The sequence below is a fragment of the Bombus flavifrons genome, chromosome 12 (assembly GCF_040668555.2).
Source record: "Bombus flavifrons isolate JBK064 chromosome 12, iyBomFlav1_principal, whole genome shotgun sequence".
NCBI classification, from domain to species: Eukaryota; Metazoa; Arthropoda; class Insecta; order Hymenoptera; family Apidae; genus Bombus; species Bombus flavifrons.
In genome coordinates this window covers 11,296,387-11,317,800 of record NC_138453.1, presented here as the reverse complement: position 1 = coordinate 11,317,800, position 21,414 = coordinate 11,296,387, and the positions used below count along the sequence as shown (strand labels likewise).

The 21,414-nt window shown below is 45.3% G+C and overlaps 1 protein-coding gene across 5 annotated transcripts in view; it reads left to right on the top strand.

Annotated features, from left to right (window-relative positions):
* The window catches only part of LOC138185405 (uncharacterized), a 251,665-nt gene that overhangs the window by 91,708 nt on the left and 138,543 nt on the right, over positions 1-21,414 (top strand). The window contains exon 1 of one of the 5 annotated variants that reach the window (XM_069124294.1): positions 6,709-8,392. The exons of the other annotated variants lie outside the window; for them this stretch is intronic. Coding sequence (XP_068980395.1) covers positions 8,338-8,392 — 55 coding nt within the window. The 5' untranslated portion in view covers positions 6,709-8,337. Of the gene's footprint in view, positions 1-6,708; positions 8,393-21,414 lie in introns of those variants that run through there. 5 annotated transcript variants of the gene reach the window in all.

The window sequence follows — 21,414 nt, the reverse complement described above, 5'->3', positions numbered from 1 at the left end:
CCAAGTTTTCACCGTTAGCGGAGAATCAATGCCTGTTTCAAAATCCCGTAGACGGACTATCGACCTGAAAGTCAGTTGAAATCGAAATCTCTCGACGGTATCACGGGCATTCGTGCAGCCTGGCTCGTTTGGTTCGTGGCTCATTAAGGCCGTGGTTCGTCGTGTGTTCTCCGCGTACATCATAATAAAAATTTCGTAAAGCAGCTGCCCGTTATCGTTTTTACGCCTCCGAGAGTGTAGACGCGAGTCCATTGGCCTTGCAGAGGCCAAGTTGTTACGCTCTTCCCCTTCCGGTTCTGTACTCTTTGGGCCAATGATTTCTTTCTCCTTCTCTGTTTTTCCTTTTATTTTAACGCGGGACGCTTTTAAGGCAAATTAAATACGGCGCAACAAATTACGCGGTGAGCCTGGCTCCTCGTAAATCAGGCGGCCAATAAAACGTCCTTCGAAACGGGCTGAAAAATTTGACCGAGCCATTCGATAGGGCGTCCCTCTTAACTTGGCCCGGAAGAGACGAGCGAACAGACGAGAACGAGAGAAGAGAAACTCGCGATGGGGATTCTCGTGGGACGTGAAGAAGGAAGAAGGGCAGCGGGACGGGAGCAGGGTGTTTTTAGTACCGGCAGGACGTCTTAATTAAATCTTCGAAATCATCATCGGGTATCGTCGTCGTGGCCGTTGCCGAGGACCGCCTCGAGCTCTCTGTTTTGTCGACGAGCGTAAATTTCTTCGCTGAACGGGACCGTAAAGGTTTGAGCACGGTTCCTTGGTGTTGCATGGGCCTGGAGTCGGTGCTACGAGGTGTTGGTTTCACTTTGTTTCAGATCGGTCATTGGCAGACGCCAGCGTTCCTCTGATCCTTATCTGTTGAAACCTCGATTATCGAAACAGCGATTAATAGATGGATCGATGAATGAAAAATTTGGAATTGTAGAACAGTTTCCACGAAGTTAAATTGGGAAACAAGAACGAGATGTGAATCGCAAAGTGTAATACATCGAACGAAATATCGATATCGTAAAATGCTATTCATTCTTCGGTAGCCAGTTGCAATCGACGTGGAACCACTTTGACTTTAACGTATCTATCGAGAAGAGAAACCACAAGAAACTCGAGTACCAACGTTGTCGAGGGTAAAGTCCGCTGACGCTTGAAAGCTACATCGCTGCAACGATATTATACGAAATGAAACACTATGGTTTCTGACGTTACTTGAAACAACTGCCGGTGAGCAACTCTGAGAGTTAGGTTTTCGAGGCAGCTTCGGTTTGTTTAGAAGCGAGACTCCATCCAGCGTGAATTATAGTGTTTCGGAACGCTGTAATCTTCGCCGGGAAATACGATGATTGGAGCCGAAAGCATGAATTAGGACTGATTCTTCCGGACAGAGAGTGGTCTTCCATGAAGGATCTTTGAGGAAAAGAGACGTTGTTAAGAGGTTCAGGTGCTGTTTCAATTTAGTTTTTTTTCCATGCAGCTAAAACGTACCGGCCTTAAATTTCTATCGATTCATCTACGCTGTAACGTTTGGGCTTAACTTTATCGATTTCTTTCTTGAACGTGAGCGAAGTTTCTGGGAAATTACAGCTAAAGTACTTAACAGTCACATCGCGGACTTGATAAGGAATATTCGTAGTTTCTTTCACAGCTCAAATTTTATATTATGCTATGTTACGTTCCAATGCTAATTTGTTTCGAGCGATTCTTGCAATAAAATACGTACTTTTTATCGATATCTCTCAAACGTTTTAAAACGTACGAGACTTCGGTTCGATTCTCACCTCAACGTACCCCGCACCATCCTCCACGCAACACCTCGATCACAGCGTTCATAAACACCTTCCAGTGTCCGTTAGCTTCGACTTTATCGCGAAATTTACAACTTCCTGTTCATCAGCGATATCGCTTGTTTTGCACGAACCGCAACACGAGAGTAGGCCAATGGACACGAGAGTTGACACTACTCGTTACAGTGTCACCTCGATACTCTCGAACCTTAGCCAAGTACCACTGAGCAGCGACTGGAGAAAGAAAGAAAGAAAGAAAAGATGAAAAGAAGAGGATAGGGGAAAGAGGGAAATAAAAGAGACCCAGTTCGATCCACGGTGCCTGGAACGTACAAAAGGCAGCTCGTTATCAGCTGGTCCCATCTTATCAGGCTGAAGCAGCACGGCCGATAAATCATCCGAGTCCTTGGCGGGGCACCTTTAATTACCAGCCGTGCATCGGTGGAAAAAAATATGAAGACGTAATACGTTATCCGGCTGCCTCTCTTCGTGCCTACCGGTAGATAGGGAGGCTGGTCCAGTTGATGCCGAGAGGCGTTGCTCATAAATAATGAACACGTATTCATGAACGCCACTGGTTACTTCGGCCCCGATGATGAGCTATGGCTAGGCCGTGGCTTCCAGTCCCGCGAGACGACTTTAACGCGTCGATTTCGAGCCGATCGTCTTCCGTTTGCTTCACTCTGTTTCTCCGGATAGTCGTTCCTCCGGAATATATAGACCGGGCGCAGGTTGCTCGGGGCACGAGCAAAGATTTAACCGTGTGCTCGTTCGAAACCAGGTTCGAGGAACTGGTTAATGTTAGAATTGCCAAATCAGTCAAAATAACAGAGTCAGATTCGAGGTACTCGCGAGCATCAAAGAGCTGCAGCTGCCTTCGATAAAATTAACAGCGACTTTTATCGAAATGAAGGCAACGAGTGGTTACTTAAGCATTTCCAGTTTTGTCGACTGTCGTAAATTTTCGATAGCCCCTGCGACTATTCTAGGTTGAAGATGTTTTTATCGCGGACAAAAGAATACGCGAAATGTAATCTGTTCGGTGAAATCCATCTACTCTGCTCGCTAAAATAAGAGTATTTCGCTGCTTGTTAGGAATGCCGATAATTTTAGCTTTAATCGGTGCTGCATAGCGAACTTTTGCTGCAGGTTATAATTAGCCAGGACAGTTGCAATTGGAAAAGAAGCAAGGACGAGACGAGCAAAAGTGTTACAAATGTTGCGTTTCTTGCTAAAGCTTTTAATAAAATGTGTTTTAATGGGTATCCCGTATAGGACTTTACAGCAGGTTACGAGCAGGTAGAAATATTTTAATCGAGATAAAATTGATGAATAAGAGATGATCTAGCATCTTAAAACACGAGGAAGTACGAAGTACTTCTTTAACGTAAACTGGAAATTATTCAGAAAGGTAGTATTACTTGTCAACTTTCTTGACAGTTCTAATTTCCGTAAGAATTAAACCGACTTAACGAGTTGTTGCCCGACGAGGATATTTTAATCGAACGGAAAGAAGAGAAGAAAACCATTTAGAATTGCGCATAAACTCCTATGTTGGCAAATTTGTGTTAATTTTGTTTCCAGTCTGGCGTTAGACAGGCAACTTCGATGAAAGTTTGAGAGTTTTGATCAGATCGAAGGGAGAACGTTCACTGGAAAGGAGGGAAAAATAGAAAGATGATTGTTCAGTCGCTCGGAGCGATGGAAAATGTGGTAAAACGCCGCTTTATCATAGATCAAATATTACTTAGAAAGTGCTGTGCTATTTCCGAAGCTTTCTACGGATTTTAAATCGAACTGGAAACCTTTGACCCAACATTTGCATTACTCAAACAGATATCGTGTGCGTTACACGTCTAATCGTAAAGTCGATGCGTTCTCGAGATATCAAAATCAAGATTTCATCGTTTGAACGACATATAGTAGCACGAATCGTTTCGAACTATTTGGCAAAGGAGGAAAATATCTGAAAAATATTTGCTCAAATCGCTCGAGTCTCGAGATGTAACAACGGGCAATCTGCCAAAAGTTGGCTAATCGTGCGCCAATAACACGTTCTTTAGAAATGCACCAAACAAACATTCTACAAAAAGAATCGCTGCACTCATCTTGGTAGTACCAAGAAACCAGCAAGCAGCATAACGACGAGCTTAGTTAATCGCGTCTCGCGCTAGCCATCGGCTCGAAGAACGGCAGCGACTGGGCAGGGTTTCGATTGACGCTAATCTCTGGTATCGACGGTGCCGAGGCGATTACTACATCGTCGTGGGACGGCAGCGAAGGGATGGGTTCGACGGACCGTTTAATCGCGACTGGAGCCGCGAAAGAGAAAATGGCCGAGGTGGTAATGGCTAGCTCCGGAAGCTGGCCGATCGGCTTCGGATAGGAAGGATCGACGAACTGGAAGGCGAACGACTCTCGTTGTCGTCGTCGTCTTCGTCGTCGTCATCGTCTTCGTCGTCGTTGCCTCGAATAATCTCGAAGGGAACGGATATCTAAACGAGGATCTTGAAGCCAGCCCGCGGGCGATGCACGCGTACATATGTACGCTCTCCGGAGCGGACGTATGGAAGTCGAGTGGTTCGCCGAGTGATATATATCGACCGCGATATATCGCTCTCTCGATGCCACGACTCGATCTTCGGGCCATAGCGGTCGGAGCAACGGAGATAGAGATAGAAAGAGAGAGAGAGAGAGAGAGAGAGAGAGAGAGAGAGAGTGGCATGCACAGAGAGGAAGGCCTCCTCACCACGCACTCGTTGCAAACAACACGCCACCACGCCCTCGTGAAACAATGTGATGGTTAACCTAACAAGCTCTCATCCGTGCTCTCGAGCGTGCTGAGCTACCCTACCGTGCTCTGCACGGTTGCAGCCTCGTTTCGTTCGCCGTTTGCACTGCCCGGTCGCCACGCAGAGAGACGCCTAGGGCAACACTTGCAGGACACCGGCGTATACTACCGATATTCCGCGGCGATAACGATGTCGCGACATACGCGAGTCAAGTCGTGGGATCGCGGGGTTATGGCCCTGTTAACCAGCCCCTGACGATCCTACGCAACGTTCCTTTCGTTAAGGTAGCCGTTCGATAGGTGCTTCGACTTTTTGTTACGTTCGTCGCAGGTTCGTTCGACTTCCTCTTTTCTCTTCTTAAGCAGATTGGTGGTTCGCTGATGGGATGCGTTATGGTCCGCGTAGAAGCGGAATAACGATGAAGCTGAATTGAGAATGCAGCTTAGGTCGAGTGGTACTCGTCGTTCAGGATGTTTTTTTTTTTCTAACTGGAATGATTATGGTATATTAGCGGACGTTATGTTTTCGAGCGTTCTTCCTTGAATATGTGATCGAGACGATAAGTTGTTTTTTTAACGCCAATCTAACTGACCCAAAGTACGTTAAAAGTTTCATCCGACGATTTTACTCCGACGATCTATTAAATATAGATCTTGTCTACTTTCCGAACGATGAAATTAATCACTCGAACGGATGACAGTTTCTAAAAACAGTTGAATCGTTGATCGTCGCGTTTGCGGGTACACGCGATTGTTCTGAAACCGCATCCATATCCGCTCGCGGCTGCAACAAGGCATTCTTGTCTCGTTTTATCGATATACTGTCCAGCTAGACGAAACGTAACTCCGTTCAGTTAGAGACGTAAAGAAAGACGTAGTTAGACAGCGTACGACGTTCCTCGACGACGAGTCAGGGGACAATCTGCCATCAGGTTGTAGCCGTGGATCGGTGGAAACGCCTGGAATTCAATACCCTTCTGTTCCTTCGGTGAATCCAAATATGGAACTCGCCAACGACCTTTGTAGGAAGCCATAGTCGGCACTGGAGACACGAAAGTACCGCGTGTGCCTTTTGTCCGAACACCGAGTCGAACCTAAATGAAGGAATCACTCTTTCTCTCTCTTTCTTTCTTTCAAAATGTCCTCCACATATTATTTTTTTTTTTTTTAAATACGTTTTCCTTATATTTTCTTGAATTTTATTTACATTCTTTAAAATTCAAATGAAGTTTGCATTCTGCCGTACGTCGTACAAGTTGTATTAACAAGCTACGGAGTCCTGAATTTGCCAAGTGTTTGCGAATCTTTCACTCTTGCGATGGTATCCGGTAGCGGTAGCCTAAGTAGAATGTGAAATTCACGATCGAACTAATCGTTGCAGGACAAATCGTTCCGGTAGACTTTCTATCTTTTATGAGAGCGTTTTTGCGTTAATATGTAAGGAACTGCGACAGCGAACGATTATATAATACATTGTAAAACTAATTCAGTTGAATTTTCTCGATTCTTGCGGAATTCCCACGCGGAGATTCCAATCTCTTTACTGGCAGAGAATATACGTTTAGTATCGAGATACCTGTTTTAAAATAGTTGAAACAGCATCGAAGCAAAGCTACGTAATACCTCGCGAGATATTGTAATATTCAGGATCTTCGATCTATTACAAAACCATCGTCGGAAACCTCGATGCAATCCGTTGGTTTCGAATCGTGCGACAGTAACCTAGAATGCGGTGTCATTTTTCTCTCCAAAGAAATTCGTTCGTCCCAGAGCAGACATAGTCCAACGAAATCGCGTTTCTTCTTCACGTTCGATCGAAAAGAACCGAACGACGATGGTCGGTAGACGCGTCCGAAGGAACCATATCCACAAAGAAGTCCCGAAGCGACAGGTTGCTCCGATCGGACGGTGCGCTCGGTTCTCGAGGTCCTGTTCGATTCCTACTCCTTCTCGTCGGCCGCGGCGGTCGCGTATCCTACCAAGCACGGCCGCCACCACCGGGGATTCAGTCGAGTACCACCACCACTGCCACCTTTTGTCCACCACCACTTGGTTCGGCTACCACCTCCTTGTTCGCAGGCAGCGCGGGGCACCTCGCCATGTGACTGATTCCCCTTCTCCGCAGGTTGACGAGCGGTGGGCCTGCCTACCTGCCGCCCGTTGCCCCGCTCCCATTACGACGCGGACTCTCGCGGCAGGTGCACCAACCTAAGTGCCACTCCGCTTACCTGTGTGTCGTGCCTACCAAGCCAGCGTGTCCGGTGGTCAGGTTCTTCCCTCTCTCTTTCTTTCTCTCTCTCTTTCTTTTTCTCTCTTCTTTTTACCTCTTCTCTTTTCTTTATATATTCCTTCACCCTTTCTCTCCCGCCGCGTGTGTCTCCTCTTCTCACCCCCTACCAAGCTTCGTCCTTCTCCCTCTGTCTCCGTCTGTCCCCTTCGACGTCGCCTCACGCAGCAGTGCGGTGTTGTAGTGTCGTGTCATCCTGCGCTACGTCAACGATCCTCCCGAACGTGTGGAGGCAACGATCGATCGATCGCGTATCCTCTCTCTGACTGTCCGTCGCTACCGGGTCGTCGCCGTCGTCGTAAAGGTGACGCGTCCTCCGACAAAGTCTCCTAGGGACGCGAAGCTTCTAAAACGTTTGTGAGAGAGAGAGAGAGAGAGTGTGTGTGTATGTGAGAGAGAGAAAGACACTGTCGAACGTCCTTGGCTCGTCGGATGTTCGTACGAGAAGATTTGCAATATAGAGGACAGAGAGGAAGGAGGAGACACGATTCGGTTCTAGCCGAGGTCCGCGGTCGTGTGTAAACAATCGTGGAAACTGGAAACTCGAAGGCACTCGGGGAAGCGGCGAGGAGCGTTCGAGAGGTGTTCGCCACGCGACAGTAGACCAGTACGAGACCGCGTCAGTCGAGGGTCGGACGACGATCGTCGACGATCGCCGACGCGGAGGATCGCCGGAGTTTTGCGCGAGTGTCGATACAGTGTTCCGAGAGGATCGGTGAACGACGAGCCTCTCGTTTAAACAAGGAGGAAGACGAGACTAACCCTCCACTCGTGTGACTGTGTGCCGAGTAAGAGGAAGGAGGGGACAGTGAAGGTGTCAAACGTCCGCGACTCCTCATTGACATTTCCGTGACATTTAGTGCGCGACCGCGCGGCAGACGCGACGATTCGAGGCGACGCGACGCGACGGTGCTTTTCGTGTAACACGCGTGCAACATCGTTATGCCGTGCTGTCCCTCTGCTCTTACGAACACGACCACTGTCCTCTGGTAACAAGGCCAGAGCGAATCCACGTCGCGCCGATGACGGATCGTCGTTCGTGCTTTATCGTCGCAAATTTCTTATCTACGCTTAACTGTTTAATGAAATTGATCGCTGGACGTGCAATCGTTCGATAAAGGCGGGCTCGACGATCTTTCGCGTTCGTTGGCGACCCGTGCACAACCAAGTGATTTCGCTTTCGGTGCCGGAGGCATGATCCTTGTCGGACTTGTGCGTTTGCGCGTGCTGCAGATTTGACGTTCAACAGGTGGTTTGGGTATCGCCAACGTGCACGAGCTGAAAACGTCGAGAGCTTGACGAACTCGAGCTAACTCGCGCGTAGACTGATCGGGGCGATTGAGTCTCGTTGAACAGAAAAGGGGGTTGATCGTTGATTGCAAGGGAAGCTGTTCGTGTCGGAAATCAAACTGGACATACTCACCGCTACGTCGGGGCGTACGGAGTGGAGATGTCCGCGGGTCGCTGAGAGAATGAGGGAGCTGGACACCGAGAGCCCTGTTGTCTGGCCGGCCTGGTGTTACACTGGTGAGTCGATTGTCGATTCGTTTCGTACATTTTCTTTTATAGAGTGTCGAATCGTTAGGTCGTTGGCGAATAGATAGTTTGAAACAATGAAACAGCCGTCAGGCACAGATTTGGTCCGTTAAAATTAAGGAGAGCGCGATACTTAACACGGTTCGACGAGACGAGAATAATCTCTTGAGAGACGCATAATCCTATTCTAATGTTCTATCGTAGGAACAGTTGAGACAGGGAAAAAGTTATCGTATTAGTTTCGAGTTACTTAAATAAATCTTTCGTTAGTACGGAATTTTTTGCGTTATTTCCAGTTTCAGTGACACCATTTGTCGAGCAAATAAGCTATTAGCATCTTTATCAATTTCAGGTAGTATAACGAACCGAAGTTTAACGTTGATTCGTATTTTTATTCGTCCAATCGTCTATTTTTTCACAAATGTATGGTATTCGTGGAGAAAAAGTTGAATACTATATTAAGTAATTAATTTCGTTGAATCTATTTCTCGAATATCGTTGATCTTTCTTTTTTTATCTGTAGCAAGGCTCGATGGATCGAAAGATATTTTGTAAACACACAGTTTTTCGAAGCGCCTCGCGTCCAAAATATTTATCCTACGGTAGTCGGACTTACATACCGTTGCCATTCATCGTCCAGGTTTCATTGAGAACAATGCTTTCCATTGATTACAATAATTGTACCCCGGCACGGATAGTACGACGTTAGCATAGGTCGTAAATTATATGTGGCTATTCACACTTTTCTGAGTGAAAAGTGCAATATTCATCGCTGCGTCTCTTGTATTTCATTGGTAAGAGAAATTAATATATCATTCTTATACGATAAATAACAATACGTGCGCAATTGTCTAGATTTTCGTAAGTGTGACAACTATAATAAGGAAAAACTTTTTCACGTTTCTTTCTGAACTTGTCGTTAAGCTTATACCAAGTACATAAGAATATTCAAATTTCTGTGAAAGTAAAGGTACAAATACTATATCTATACGCGGACGAAATAGGCATTTGCTGATATTTTATTACATTTGAATCTTCGTAAAAGAGATCATTTTATTAAAATTAATAGCCGTAAGCGTGTAATTCTGTGGACATTCGTAAGTATCACAATGATAGAGAGAATGACGAAGTATCGTTTCGAGGTCGGCAATCGTTTCCTCATGGTCGACGCTGCCTGCTCTAATCAGTCATACGTGTTGATAGGGAAGAAAATTCTATCGAGTTCGTTATAACAGGATGCCATTCGCGGTGACGGCTTGAGCCAAGTTGTGAAACACATGTGCGTTTAAAGTAGGCGTTACTCTTCGTTATTGGAATTCGTACTCGATATTCTATCGACTGACGTACACGGGAAACAAACACGATCATCGATAAGGAATCTCGAATTACATTTTAAGATCACTTGGACTTGCGTAATAAAACGATAGCATCGTTCGATGATTATTTATAATTGCTGTGCAAAAAGATTCGTCGATAGGCTGATCGAAAATTCGATTCGACTTTACTTTGATTATAATTTCGAATTTGGTAGATTTTGTTTAAAATAGTATTTATCAGAATTTATCACGTACGATATTCTTGTAAAGCTCGACTTAACTTTGTTAAAAATACATTTAGCGTTGCAACAACTACTTTATCGCTAAACTTCGATGAAAAACAATTACATTCTTTGCTTCGAATTTTTATAATAATATATAGGTCTCATTCTTGGTGTCTATCCTATTCGTTATTTCTTAATCCGAATGTTACATTCACAACAGCAACCAGTTTATTACCAAACTTGAGGAAAAGAGACTACACCATTCTGCCTGGAATTCCACGAAAATTCTTCCTCTAAAAACCCTTCGATATTTCTCGACTTCCTCAAACAAAACACGTAATTCTTCTCGAACCCATTACCTCTTCCTGAACAGACGTTTTATCTTTCCCTATCACAGGTTCGAACGTGGATGCGTTGAACGTTATTTTCGGTGCCCTTACGCCATAAAATGGATCCAACAGCATCTTAAAAGGATGTCTCGGTAGAGTGAAAAAGAGAGAGAGAGAAACAGAGAGAGAGAGAAAGAGAGAGAAAGAGAGAGAGAAGGAGGGAAAGAAGATAGAGAGTCGGGGGAACTAATGTCGAAGTGTGTAATTACGGTTCTCGATCTTGACAATTAGGAGCCGGTGGAAGCTGTCGGTAGCGAATAGGCTGCCACTTAGCTGCCGAAATTCCCAACAGCCTTATCTTGGCGAATCGGGCTCGGTTTATTCGTCGGGCTCTTCTAATTAAGAGGGGCTCCGCTGATTTTTTCTTTCCTACTCCGGCGAAATTGCTCTCCGAACAACTATTCTCAGACAGTTCGACGGCTTCTGTCGCGAAATTGCTTCATCGTTTTTTGCAGCTTTCGTTTGGTTGACAGTGGCGCTTTGTTTCCATAGTTGCATCCTGTTCTTTTTCTTCGCTTCGTATCGTTTCGTTTCACTCAAATTGGCGTATTAATGTTTTATCGAAAGATGGATCAGGAAAATGGTACGTTTGAAAGTTGGGAAATTAAAAAATGATTGTTTCATACGGTAAAACCTTGAAATCTGATAATTGCTTATTTATCAATAATTTCGGAAAAGAAAAACGATCAAGAATACAGAGACGTTCAGTAGAACACTAAATGATGTAGAATTATAATGATTATACGTAGAGGAATGGCTTGGAATAACCTAGGATGATAGAGAATTCTATGTGGATTTCAATCTACGGACTTTCCAAAATGAAGAAAACATAGCTTAAAAGATACTTAAAATCATCTTCGAAAATAATGATCTATTCACCGGGCAACTTCACCATTCGACTCGTGAAAGTTTTGACATTAATTTTCATCAGAGTGGATCTTCCCAAGTTAAACACATTTATTCTCGTTCTACTCCACTCGCGGAGAAGATCCAATTCATCAGGGATGAAAAAATGACTGACGGCACGGACCAACTGCTGACGTATCGAAGATGATGATGGAACGTTTTGTCATTTGCATGTGTCCCACGTGTCGTCAGTCCCGTTTGCCACAGAATGCGTTACAATGGCGACAGCAATCAGAGGCTTTTTCACGGGGCATATATTATCTTTCGACCAGTTGATGCGTCTTCGTTAACTCGTGCCCAATGCAACTCGTGATTTGGCGACAGCTACGATCTCGCGGAACGAATTCGTCGCGATATAACGGCGAAGTAATGGCGAACGGAGCGTTCTCCAGACGAGTCAGCCGACTCTTTCACGCGGCCACTAATGAGATTAATGTTCGTACTTGTAGTGACTCGATGTAAACCGTGCACACCGGATTTCCCTCTGAGGTAATACGCGCAACATTTCCAGAACATTGTATTTATTTAATTATTTGTTTGAAGAATAAAAGGATTGATAAATCGGGTAAAAAGCTTGGTACTACTATGTACTCTGAGAAATACCGGGTCCGGTCAAACCCCTTGTACGTGCTATTCTGTCGGACCAAGTACAAAAAGGGGAGGAAATTTCTTTCGATTCAAAATTTATGAAATTTTCTACTTTCCGTATCGAATCAGAATTCGATGGTGGTACTACATTTTTCTCAGAAAAAATTGACACACCTTAACAAAATTATTTTATGAAACTTTAACCTTGTAAATCGTTCTCTGTCTTACCGGTGAATTTGATTCGCCAGTTTGTATATTTTTTATGATTATATATTTTTCTTTCAAGTAGCGAAGCTCAAAGAGTTTTAATCTGTGACAACGTGTAGGATTGTGCGTCTCGTCGAGCTCAAAACGTTGAAACAGTCGTATCGAAGGAACGATTTTCGAGTTATCGGAACAAATACGATCTCCAGTGGTTCATGAATCACTTATTATCATATGACGATGACCGCGCTGTAAAATTTCCAGCGAACGTTTCCATCGAACGAACGTTCGACGGATCGTCGAATTTTGCAACCGCTTGACCTCGCCGATTTTAATGATCGACGTTGGCTCGCCGCGTCGCAGATAATCGTCAGTAGATGAAAATACGAGTCGTGCATTGTTATCGTGGTTATGTAAAAAGCAATCCCGAGGCATTCGAGTGGGAAGATGTGAGTTACGATCGGAAGGCGGTGTAACGCGGTAATTTTTCTTCCCCCGTGTTTTAAGCTTTTTTTCTAACTACCTTTTGCGGCTTATTGCGGCGACTGTGGTCACCTTCTTCGGCTATGGCAATCGAATTTAATAATGTAATCGTCATCGATTGAAAAGGTTTCCTTGATAAAGCGATTTCTAAGGCACGACTTTCTACGAGCTTAGATTTCTTCTGTTGAGATACCGAAGAAGATGTCCTAGAGACGAGAGGCCTGTAGCTACAGATTAATGCTACTTATTGTAATAAGTATTACGAGATACTCTGGCTACTTGAATCCTCGAGGGAAGCGTCTTCTTAGCTATCGAAAGCACCATGTAGGGTCTTGAAGCTTCGAACCGAGGTCCAAGTACTTAAACGTTTATCCTCGACCTTTCTCTTTCCTCGGATAACACGGCTGGTCGTCTGGCAATTCCCTTGTCTCGTAAGATTCGCCATCAGCCATGTTAAATATTGGCTGTCGCTCAAAATACAAACGCGACTGCTCGCTGCATCGCTGACCACTAGCCTCGTTGACGGCCGTCGCCGATTGACATGTTTATGGGCCACAAAGCATCTGCATCGCACATCCTTGCCCTCGTGAATGAAGCGCCATGTACATTCGTTTCGTTTTCATTGTTTCTGACTGACAATGAGTTACACGCGGCACCGCCCACGTGTTGCGTCGTTGTAATGTGTCGTAGTTTCGAACAGAATAGTTTCTCTAGGTTAAAGTAACTCGATGTTAGTGACGTGATTAAAATAACAAGGATGAAGTTCCTTTGAAAAGGAAGAAGTAATTTGGTATTCAGCCGGGAGATGGAAGAATGATCGGCGAAGAAAGACCAATGAAGTTGATTAACACACTGTAATTAGCAGAAAAATAATCTTTCTCTCTGTTGAATCATACTTGAAGAAGAAGGAGATGAAGAATAATTTCGGAAAGGCGTTTGTCAAAAATTCGTTTCTTCGTTTTTCTGAATTTTCCAACCAAGAGACTCTTGACCACGATCTTTTGTACATTATCCTTGTCTTATATAATGAAATCAAGAAACACTCTCTTAAGTAACACGGGATAGATCAAGGTCGATGTTTTTAACATCAAGAAGATATTATACAAGATGTAGATACTACCGTTTTTACATTTCCACTTCCTTCTACCGATGACGTTCGTCGTCGTGTTTATTAATTTATACAAATTCAGGTAATGTATCTTTAACAGCAAAAATGTATCCTCAATAATCACCAAAATGCTCTTCCCCTTTTAACTTCTCGATCAAAGATCCTCGTACGATATCTGTTTGTTTGTCCAACGAATCGAAGAAAGATTCTCCTCGACGACATCGAAACACAAGCTTTCACCAGCGACTATAAAAACAATTTTCAATAAAAAAAATAAAAAGAAAAAAGAAAAAGCAAGTTACTCAAGCCGTAAGATATGAGTCTCCTTCCTTGCCATTTTCATTTCTTCCTTTTCTAGCAAAAACCGTTCCAACCACTATCTCCGTAGGAAATCTGCAACGAGTTGCATAACCAAACGAAGGAAAATCTCTTCCTAGCGCGGCAACGCATCCGTCTAAGCCGCGCGCTTGGTTGAACGCGAAGAAAAACGAGACCCCTTCGGTTTGAGAGTTAAGTTTCCAAACTAGCCACCAGCGTGTCGAGCGGCGAGACAAGTTTTCTCGTCGCTTCGACAAGAGAGGAGGAACTCGTTGAATGGATGGAGCGTGCGGTCGCGGAATCGTTTCGCTTCCATTGTGGCTGGCTGGCGCGCAGCCGGACAAACCCGAGTTCCTAGCGCAGAACGATCGCCCACGTATCGCCGTCACCTTGTCATGTTTAATTTGTCCGCGATCCGACAACCAGCCGACGTATGATTCGATAGTTTGTCGCGGAGCACGCGATCGTCGGTTACGATAAACGTCAACATCGACCGCGATTTTCTGCGGTCAGAGGGCCCCTGGCCTGGAGAATCGGTTTCGTTCCTCGAACTGCAGCGCGTTACGAGGAATTTCCGCGTTAGAAGCGATGAAATCTGAGATTTTCCAAGCATCGAAGATGATGTGTTTTTTTACCAGCAAGGCGCGCAGTTTTACGCTTTAGCTTGACAGAGATTTTTCTTTGCAATTTGACGTCTTACCGATCACCGACCTATGGATTACATATTGCGATTTTCTAATTGATGCAACTCACAGTGTACTTCTGCTTTCTTCTTCTTTCTATCGGAGAATCAGTGTCATGGCTATCTCGGAACCCGAAGTTTCTTCCGAGCATTTCGAGGACAGTTAAAAATTTGTCCAAGACTCGCAACCGATCCGCTGTGTCTTTGACATTCATCGTCAAAGTTTCTCCGAATACGCGTTACTTTCTTCTGCGTCCCGTGCCTTCGATCTTCTTCGCTTCTTTTCGCCTACTAAAAGCGACACGGTAATGATCGACGTGCGAGTCGACGACTGTCGATCAAACGAGAAGCTGCTTCGGTATCGGCGTAATGGAGCGGAGAGCTGGATCCGCCGAAGGGACAAACTAGAAGGGAAAAGAGAAAGAGGAGAGGGAAGAGAGAGCGGAGGGCCCATAGTATTACGCGGTTTGGGCTTCGTGGAAAGGGAGACCCTTCGTGTTCGCAGCCGCGAAATAACGTTGGTGGTTTGTGGTTTTTCATACGTGCAAGAAGTCACAATGGTGAACGAGTGATCCCTGTACGTGGCAAGCCAAAAGCCTTCTCTCTGGGCGTAGAGGAAGAAAAAAAAAGAGAAAAAAGAAAAAAGACGAGAAACAAGAAGAAGTGGCTTTTGTTCCCACCTCGAGCGAGCTCTTGGCGTTGTCCGCCACTTTTTCTCGTTTCCTCCGTCTCGCTTCCTCATCTTCTGCCCATAGCTTTCGTTTCCTTTCGACCGTCATCTGACCGGCGCGATGTTTCTTTCTCTCTGCTTTCTCGCGGTTGCAGCACGCTTTGTCTCCGAGAAAACGTGATTAGGAATGTTCGCGGAGCAATCTCGAGGCGGCTCCCGTGCTTCCGTCGTGATGGCGCGCCTATTAGTTTCTCGAACAGCGGGAGACGGGCTTTAACGAACATAGCCCCCGTTTTCTCTAGGCCTCCTCCTTCTACAGTTCGCCTTAAATCGCTCGAGGATCCGAGCGTTTCCTGCTTCTGTGGAACAGGTGTTCCGATTTTAACGCGCCTCCATGGAAGCCGGTAGCTTCTTTGCGTCAGAGATTTCGCTTTGCGGCTTCTACTCGCGCGAGCCTTTTTCATGGAAACACGATGCATGTGCTTTTGAAATTTATTATTTAGTATATTCGTATTCTATAACGTTGAAACTCTGCTATATTCGTTCCCGCGTATCACCCACATATCGTCCGTGTATTATCCAGAATCTGAAAATATCCGCGTTATCACCGAGTTTCTGCGATCTTCCTGGAACGTCAAAAGACCCGAATGTCGCCAAGACGAATCGTGCTACCGATTTTAAGATTTCCTCGTGTTCGACAAACGAAAAATCAAGTTTCCGAAGGCCGTGCGCGAACACCGCAAGCTCTCGTCTCGTTTCCAGCGTCGTTAACTCGAGAGAACATGGTCTCGACATGCAGACGAATCGTCCTGGAGAGGAGGAACGAGCCTGAAGTGCTGGAACATTCGCGGGCAATTACGCCTCGCCAGCTGGCGCTTGTCCGATTTTTCATCTTGGCCGAACAATCCCGATTCGATTCCCCTTTTATCGAGCTCTGGCCATCCTCTCTTCCCGTTCTGATTGCTCGTTATCGACACTTTTCTCACTGGCTACTAGATAATGGCGCCAGGTAGGGCAACGCTTTCTTCGTTTCTTTCTGTCGTGGCCGAGCGAACGAGCGTTTCCCTAAAGATAAACGCGCGCACAACGAACGCCATGGAAGCCATTGAACGATTCGCGGGGGCAATTAAGCGACGTGACTCGCCCGATTCGCGCCATGGAAACGTCATCGCGCGATTAAGGACTCCCCTGTCACCTGTCGGAACGACAGGGCGCCGGCAACTGTTCGCACGCGCCTGCTGTTTTCTTCCAGCGATTCTCTCTTCGTCGATTCCCTTTTGGAATTCGACGACTGCTCGATCGTTTTGTTTGTCGTGTGGACGATGCAGTGTGCAGGGTGGTCGCCAGAGGTTTTAAGAGGAATAGCTTCTATGCTGAATACAAAGAAATTAGAAACCAAGAGAAACTTCGCTGTTTTAAACGCGTGGCTTAAATAATACGTCGAACGTAGAACCCGTGTACTCGACAAATTCGAAAAAATGATAAACCAACGTATAATCCAACGCATCTCAGGAAGCCGGTGAAACAAGTATCCAGAACCAACCACGATACATCTCAAAACTTTAACCACCAAGATCCGCAAGCCAAGACTGAACGCAACGCTCAGCTTCGTAAATTCGAAATCCCAGCAAATCGAAAAGCAAGAGCGAAACTCTGCAATAAACTGAAAGAACGCAGCTCGTCACGGTTAACAAGACTCTGTTATCCCGATACCGATATTATTTCGTCTCGGGCATGATTTCACTTTTCCGGTTGGCGGTCGATCGAATGCTCGCGAGCAAGAAGAAGCGGCTGCTATATATATATATATATATATATATATATATGTACCTTTTAACGAGAGGAATAAGATGCGTGAAATGTGTGGTGGCGCGTGTGCGAGATAGCTGTCGGTGCATGGTGCCGATCTAACGAGCCGTGAACTACACCTCGCGGCCCTATGAAAATGCAAATGACCCGGTCCCTTGGTCAGATAACGATTTTTTACGGCAACGGTCGCCGCTTCGAACAATCCGCCGAACGAATCTCGGTCGCGTGAGCTGGCCGCGCCGCCGCCGGAAGTCAATTTTAATCGCGGAGTGAGTCGTGTCGTCGTGATCGAACGATCTATCGCGGGTGTACCATGGTCGTTTTTTCTTTTTTTTTTTTTTTATTGATTCACTTCGCGACTCTCGTGTGCGGCGAGCTGGTCGAATCGAGATCTTTATCGGCACGATGATCGAATGCTCGAAGTCGTGATTCCTTCGGGTGGAAAACCATAGAAACTTTCTGGTTTTTGATAACTTGGACGATCGTAGAGATGCATCGATAGATATTTTCGTCTCATTTTGTGTAATTTTCAAACAACAAACCAGAAAATATTTTCGCGCTCTGATTAATGTTTCTATCCGATAAACGTAACGATACCTTAAACATATTGTAATACGATATAACGAACGTTCCGTCTACGTGAATCTCGTGTCTCAACAACGTAAGACTTCGTCACCTGAATCTTCTACCGTACCACGTTCCTTAGAATAGCAAGCTTGGAAATATTTTCGCGTAGCGGCTGAAACATTTACACTCCGTTGACTATCCGACCGTTCCACCTGTTAAATGCAAAGGATCAGCTGACTAATCGTAACCTATTCGCCTCTCGTCTCCGCCTGCTCGTTTTTCCTTTTGGTCGCGGTGAAAAAAATTGAAAGGCGATTGTCGCGAGGGAAACAAAAGCACAGGTGCGTCGCATTCGTTGTCGTACGAGTCGATCGCTGGATCCGTGACTTCGAGCATATTTAGCCGTGCGTCGGGTTGGCACGTCTGCCTACCAACTACGTACCGAAGACGCGAAGCGCGTCGTCGCTGGCGTGTCGGTATGACAAGCCAGACGACACGTCGACGGAATACCAAAACGTTTGTCCTTCTTGCGGGAACGAGCTGGCAAAACCTCGCGCGTACCCGTCGTCGTTCACCGTTTTCTTTTCACCGTGTGAATCGTATTTTTCGAACGCCCCCTCTGTCGGCCCGGCATCGTGAAATTCAATCGCCGCGTTTGCATTCGATTTCTCACTCTGCCGCGCCGTACGCGTATGCTTTTAATTCGTCGTATTGTATGAAAACGACAGCCACAGGTACGTCTTTCTCTTTCGAGACTATCGTCCAGCAGGGTTTGCCGTATTCTTCTTACTCGTGGTTATCGAAGTAGACGATTGCAGGAGTTACGTTGCGGGTTTCTTAAACGAGTTTCTGCTTCCACTTTTATCTCGTCCTTTTTCAAGGGTTAAAAAGAATTTTTTGTTTAACGACTACCACCGTAAATTGTTCGAATATCGTCCGAAAGTCGTAGTTGAAGGTTGTCGTATTTTTAATTTTGTTGATCTCACTCCGTGTCTCAGTCGCATTTTCGACGTCGCGAAGCTTCGTTGTTATCCTAAAATAAAGTTAGATCGAGGCATTCGGGAACCAACGCGGATAAGCATTGACCAAAATTTATTTCCGCTTTGCGAATGTCAGTACGTTTAATATCGCGTGAACGGTCATAAAGAAAAGTGGCACGCATACCTCTGAATCGCGAAGAAAAGTGAGAAAAATAACGTTATCGATAATTAACACCGGCCTAAACTTTGACATGTACCGTGCCGCGATATAAGATTTAGCTTCTGACGCTGTCAATGCTTGAAACGTAAAACACGCGGTTGCCTGTCAAAAAGACGAAAAACCATACCGAAGTAATTTGGATCGCTATCTTACAATGAAACTTACGATCTCATTAAGCGCCAACTCGAAGCCTGCCAGCGGAGCAATTAAACGTTTCTCAATCAGTAACCGCAGCTGCACCTTCCACTGACCGATCTCCAACGAGCGTGGAACGCCAACGTCGGTATCACGCCTGCATCCGGTCTATCACGTGCAAATATGCTCCATAATTAGCCTGTCTATTAATTGATATCCAATCAAACAGCCATATCGATCGGCTCGAATTCGCGAGCTTGCTTTCGACGCTGTCGTCGGGCTATCGAAGATAGTAGAACCGACGCAACAGCGTTGGTAGAGACTATCGAAAAGACGTTAGTCTAAAGAACGTGGAGGAGAACGAAGATGAAAGTTTTCACGCTGGACCTACCTACGATCAATATACGAAACTTGTGCAAATATGCTCCATAATTGGCCTGTCTATTAATTAATATCCAATCGAATAGGCCTATCGATCAACTCGAACTCGCGTAGCTTGTTCTTGACGTTGTCGGGCTACCAAGGGTAGTGGAACCAAAAGAGAAACTTGATAGGGACTGACAGGAGAACATTAGTCCAAAGAACGTGGAAGAGAACGAAGGGGAAATTTTTCGCACTGGATTACCTAACTATATAATTAAGGTACTATCTTATGATGAAAATTAAAGTGTATGAGGAAAATTAAAGTGACAGCTATATGGAAAAACGTTCTGAACGTATCGAATAGGAGTTTGGCCGACTAGCCAATTAGCCGATTAACGGGTTTGCTGAGAGCCGATTAGTCGTCTCTGCGGATCCTTTTCACCGAGATCACAACCTCCAAAAGTTCGTTCACGGGTTAAACTTTGTTCCTATCGGAATCACGACACGTTGATAGCTACGTATGAGGACCAGGGGAGGTTGGAAAATGCTGATAGTCGACTTGGTGCTACCGTCGTCTCTTAATTTAGACGCCGCCCCGCGAAGATATTCTTTCCTGCAACCCTTTCTGGCCTTCTCTTTCCACTCCTCATCCCTCTGGCTTCGTGGAGTCCGCGAGAGGACGAGGGACGTTGGTTATTGCGCCGTCGACTATAGAAACGCCGTAAACACGTCGCGGCCGCCGGAGACGGGATAAAACGTCGGTTTTATGCGAAGGCGTTACCGGACGAGGGAGATTCCCCTTCGTGATAGAGACATGTTTTCAGGTATTACCCGGCCGTGGACAGGTACGGGCTCTTAGAGCGGCGTTACGACCGCCTTGGAACGCAAGCTCGCTCTTAATCGGAAGACACTGGACCGCTCTCTCTCTTTCTCTCTCTCTCTCTCTCTCACATTTTTTCCTCTCCTCTCTTCACCCTCGGCCTTGTTGTCCGGCAGCATGCGCCTGTCTCTCTTCCAGAAATCGTTGGACCGCGTTTTTACGTCGATATTTAAGATCGGTGAATCGTACCTACTGCGATGGTTCGTGGTTGCAGCAAGAAAAGTAGGTGTAATTTAGCGATGGTATTTAATCGAATTAGAGTAGATTCTGAGGAAAGAGATACACGCAGTGGCTTGTAAAGATGCAGCGTTTCGTTTTGGGATTGTGCGCGATGGAACTGGAGAAGGAAGCTTTGAGCTAGAGAAGCTTTGATGAGAGTTTCGTGGGTTATTTAGAGTGTGATGATATCATCGAGACCGGTGGTGCAGGAATTTAGGAATTTGTTTCAGTGTTTGAACGACATAGAGTAAAATCTTTCAAGTTACCGATCTCGATGAAACTTTAAGGCCTTCGTTAAAAATTGGGAATCTTTCGTGGAAAGCAGGATTGTATAGACGAATATTTTAGTTGAAATTATTAGGTTGTATAAGCATTCGGCTTACTTAAATGAGACGACAAGATTCGAGATTATCGAAACAAGTATTCTCTAATCCGATTAAGTTAATTAAGTTACTACCGGCGGGTCACTTTCAATGCTCCAAAGACGCTGTTAATATCGTTATGTGGCTCCCTATAAACGTAAACCACCATTTTACGACGTTTCACTTCCCTATAAAATCCTCGCTCTCTCTGCTCTAAATCTCGAATTTCCACTCGTATAAATTCAGCATCTTCGTTTCCAATAACGAACGCTTCCACTCGTTAAGTCTCACTTATATTATTTAAATCAAAAACATCGAAAGTATTAGTTCACGTAACAGTAATCTCTCGTTAAACTGTATCTCTATTATCCTATAAAAAAGTACATAAGAATTTCATCAAAAACCAATCCCCGTTCTCCGCTATTCTCCTTACTTCCACTTCCACTTTAGGTGACACGGTTGTCCCGAAGGAACAAGCACATAGATACAATCGCTTTTAGTCCTTTCCTTTTGTTCGAACTGCCTCGTTCGATGTGACCGTCTCTTTTCATCGTCCCGGAAGTCGGTGAAGTCACGTCGTTAATAAAGGG